A 2,275-nucleotide genomic window follows, 5' to 3' on the forward strand; every position below is an offset into this window, starting at 1 on the left:
TAGTACTCTGATAAACAACTTAGGCCTCTACATTACATTCCCATTTTGACACGCCTACTCCAACATTTTGATTTCAGAATCTGACTGTTCTCTAAATAATTCAAATCAACGGTTTCACTTCTTATTCTAGTTAGGCTATGTGCTCCACCTTTAAAGTGACCACCTACAGCATTAGCCTAGTTCTGGCCAGGCCCGGTCAAACAAGGTTATGCCATTACTTTCTGGAATACAAATCTACTGTATGTAGCATGAATGAACCTTTTGTAGTGAGGTTAGGACTGTGAGTGTGGTTGGTGCATGCTTCATACAGAGTCTATTAGAACTAAATGATCCTTCTCAGCCCTGGTTAGTTAGTAGACCCCGTTAGTTTCTCACAGAGCCAAATGGAAACAGATTTGCGATGGAAACTCCAGCTTTCTCTGTGATTATGAGGTGAAATCTGGATAGTCAGTGCTTCACGGCCAGCCTGACTGGGCTTAGTGCCCCACACACATCTACCCAACACCAGGCGGCACACACAGACCCCCGAATCTAGCACACACACACACACACACCCACCACCGGGCTGGCCAGGCACAAACACACACACAGATGCAGCACGGGGCACGCCACGCACACACCACACCCAACACAGGGCACTCACTTATAACACACCACCCAACACAGGGCACTCACTTATACAACACACACCCAACACAGGGCACTCACTTATACACACACACCCAACACAGGGCACTCACTTATACACACACACACCCAACACAGGGCACTCACTTATACAACACACACCCAACACAGGGCACTCACTTATACACACACCACCCAACACAGGGCACTCACTTATACACACAGCAGCCTAGGAACTGAGAAGTGGTCTGTGGTCACCACCTGCAGAACCACTCCTTTATTGGGGGTGTCTTGCTAATTGCCTATAATTTCCACCTGTTGTCTACTCCATTTGCACAACAGCATGTGAAATTTATTGTCAATCAGTGTTGCTTCCTAAGTGGACAGTTTGATTTCACAGAAGTGTGATTGACTTGGAGTTACAATTTGTTTTTTAAGTGTTCCCTTTATTTTTTTGAGCAGTGTATATAAACGCAACATGTAAAGTGTTAGTCCCATGTTTCATGAGCTGAAATAAAAGATTCCAGAAATGTTCCGTACGCGCAAATTTTTTATTTCTCTCAAATTTGGAGTCCAAATTTGTTTACATCCCTGTTAGTGAGCATTTCTGCTTTGCCAAGATAATCCATCCACCTGACAGGTGTGGCATATCAAGAAGCTGATCATTACACAGTTGCACCTTGACCTGGGGACAATAAAAGGCCACTTCTAAAATGTGCAGTTTTGTCAATTGGCATGCTGACTGCAGGAATGGCCACCAGAGAATTTAATGTCAATTTTTCTACCATAAGCCGCCTCGTTTTAGAGAATTTAGCAGAACGTCCAACCGGCCTCACAACTGCAGACCACGTATAACCATGCCAGCCCAGGAACTCCACATCCAGCTTCTTTACCTGGGGGATCGTCTGAGACCAGCCACCCGGACAGCTGATGATACTGAGGAGTATTTCTGTCTCTAATACAGCCCTTTTGTGGGAAAAACTCATTCTGATTGGCTGGGCCTGGCTCCCCCATGGCTGGACCCCTGGCCAGTCATGTGAAATCAATAGATTAGGGCCTAATTTATTTATTTCAATTGACTGATTTCCTTATATGAACTGTAACTCAGTAAAATCATTGAAGTTGTTCCATGTTGCGTTTATATTTCTGTTAAGTGTATATAAAGTCACTTTTATCTGCAATATGATAGGCTATTTGTTGTGTGTGTGTAGCAGTATTGTAGAGGCCTGTTCGTATGTGTAATTTACACTCAAAGCTCATCGTAACTACGCAGTAAGTACACACCTCCCTAGTTTCTCTCTGACAACCACATGCACAAACAAGAACTCACACCCTCTTTCTCTCAAGAGAGAGAAAACACCCACATACACTTGTCTCGCAAAGACAGACAAATAGCTAGACCTACAACACATACAATCACACTGAATACAACAACAGGCCATCTAAATGTCATACCACTGCTCCAGTGCAGATGGAAAAATGTTGATTCTCCTCCCCCGTTGTGGCTGTGGAGACGATGGAACCCCTGAGGTATGCCTCTCCCTCTCTGCCCCCCAGGGGTGCTCAGCTTGCCCCCCGTGGCACTGGGGTGTCTGTGTCTACGAGAGGGGGGGAGGACGGAGGAGGCGGTGATGGGGGAAGAAGTGCA

At 45.5% G+C, this 2,275-nt stretch overlaps 1 protein-coding gene across 1 annotated transcript in view; it reads right to left on the bottom strand.

Moving 5' to 3' along the window:
• The window catches only part of LOC112071433 (protein capicua homolog), a 65,572-nt gene that overhangs the window by 41,374 nt on the left and 21,923 nt on the right, over positions 1–2,275 (bottom strand). The window contains 1 exon segment of the mRNA XM_070439391.1: positions 2,083–2,225. Within this exon segment, the coding sequence (XP_070295492.1) occupies positions 2,083–2,225 (143 nt within the window).

Source organism: Salvelinus sp. IW2-2015, unplaced genomic scaffold (genome assembly GCF_002910315.2).
Source record: "Salvelinus sp. IW2-2015 unplaced genomic scaffold, ASM291031v2 Un_scaffold1614, whole genome shotgun sequence".
Taxonomy (NCBI): Eukaryota; Metazoa; Chordata; class Actinopteri; order Salmoniformes; family Salmonidae; genus Salvelinus; species Salvelinus sp. IW2-2015.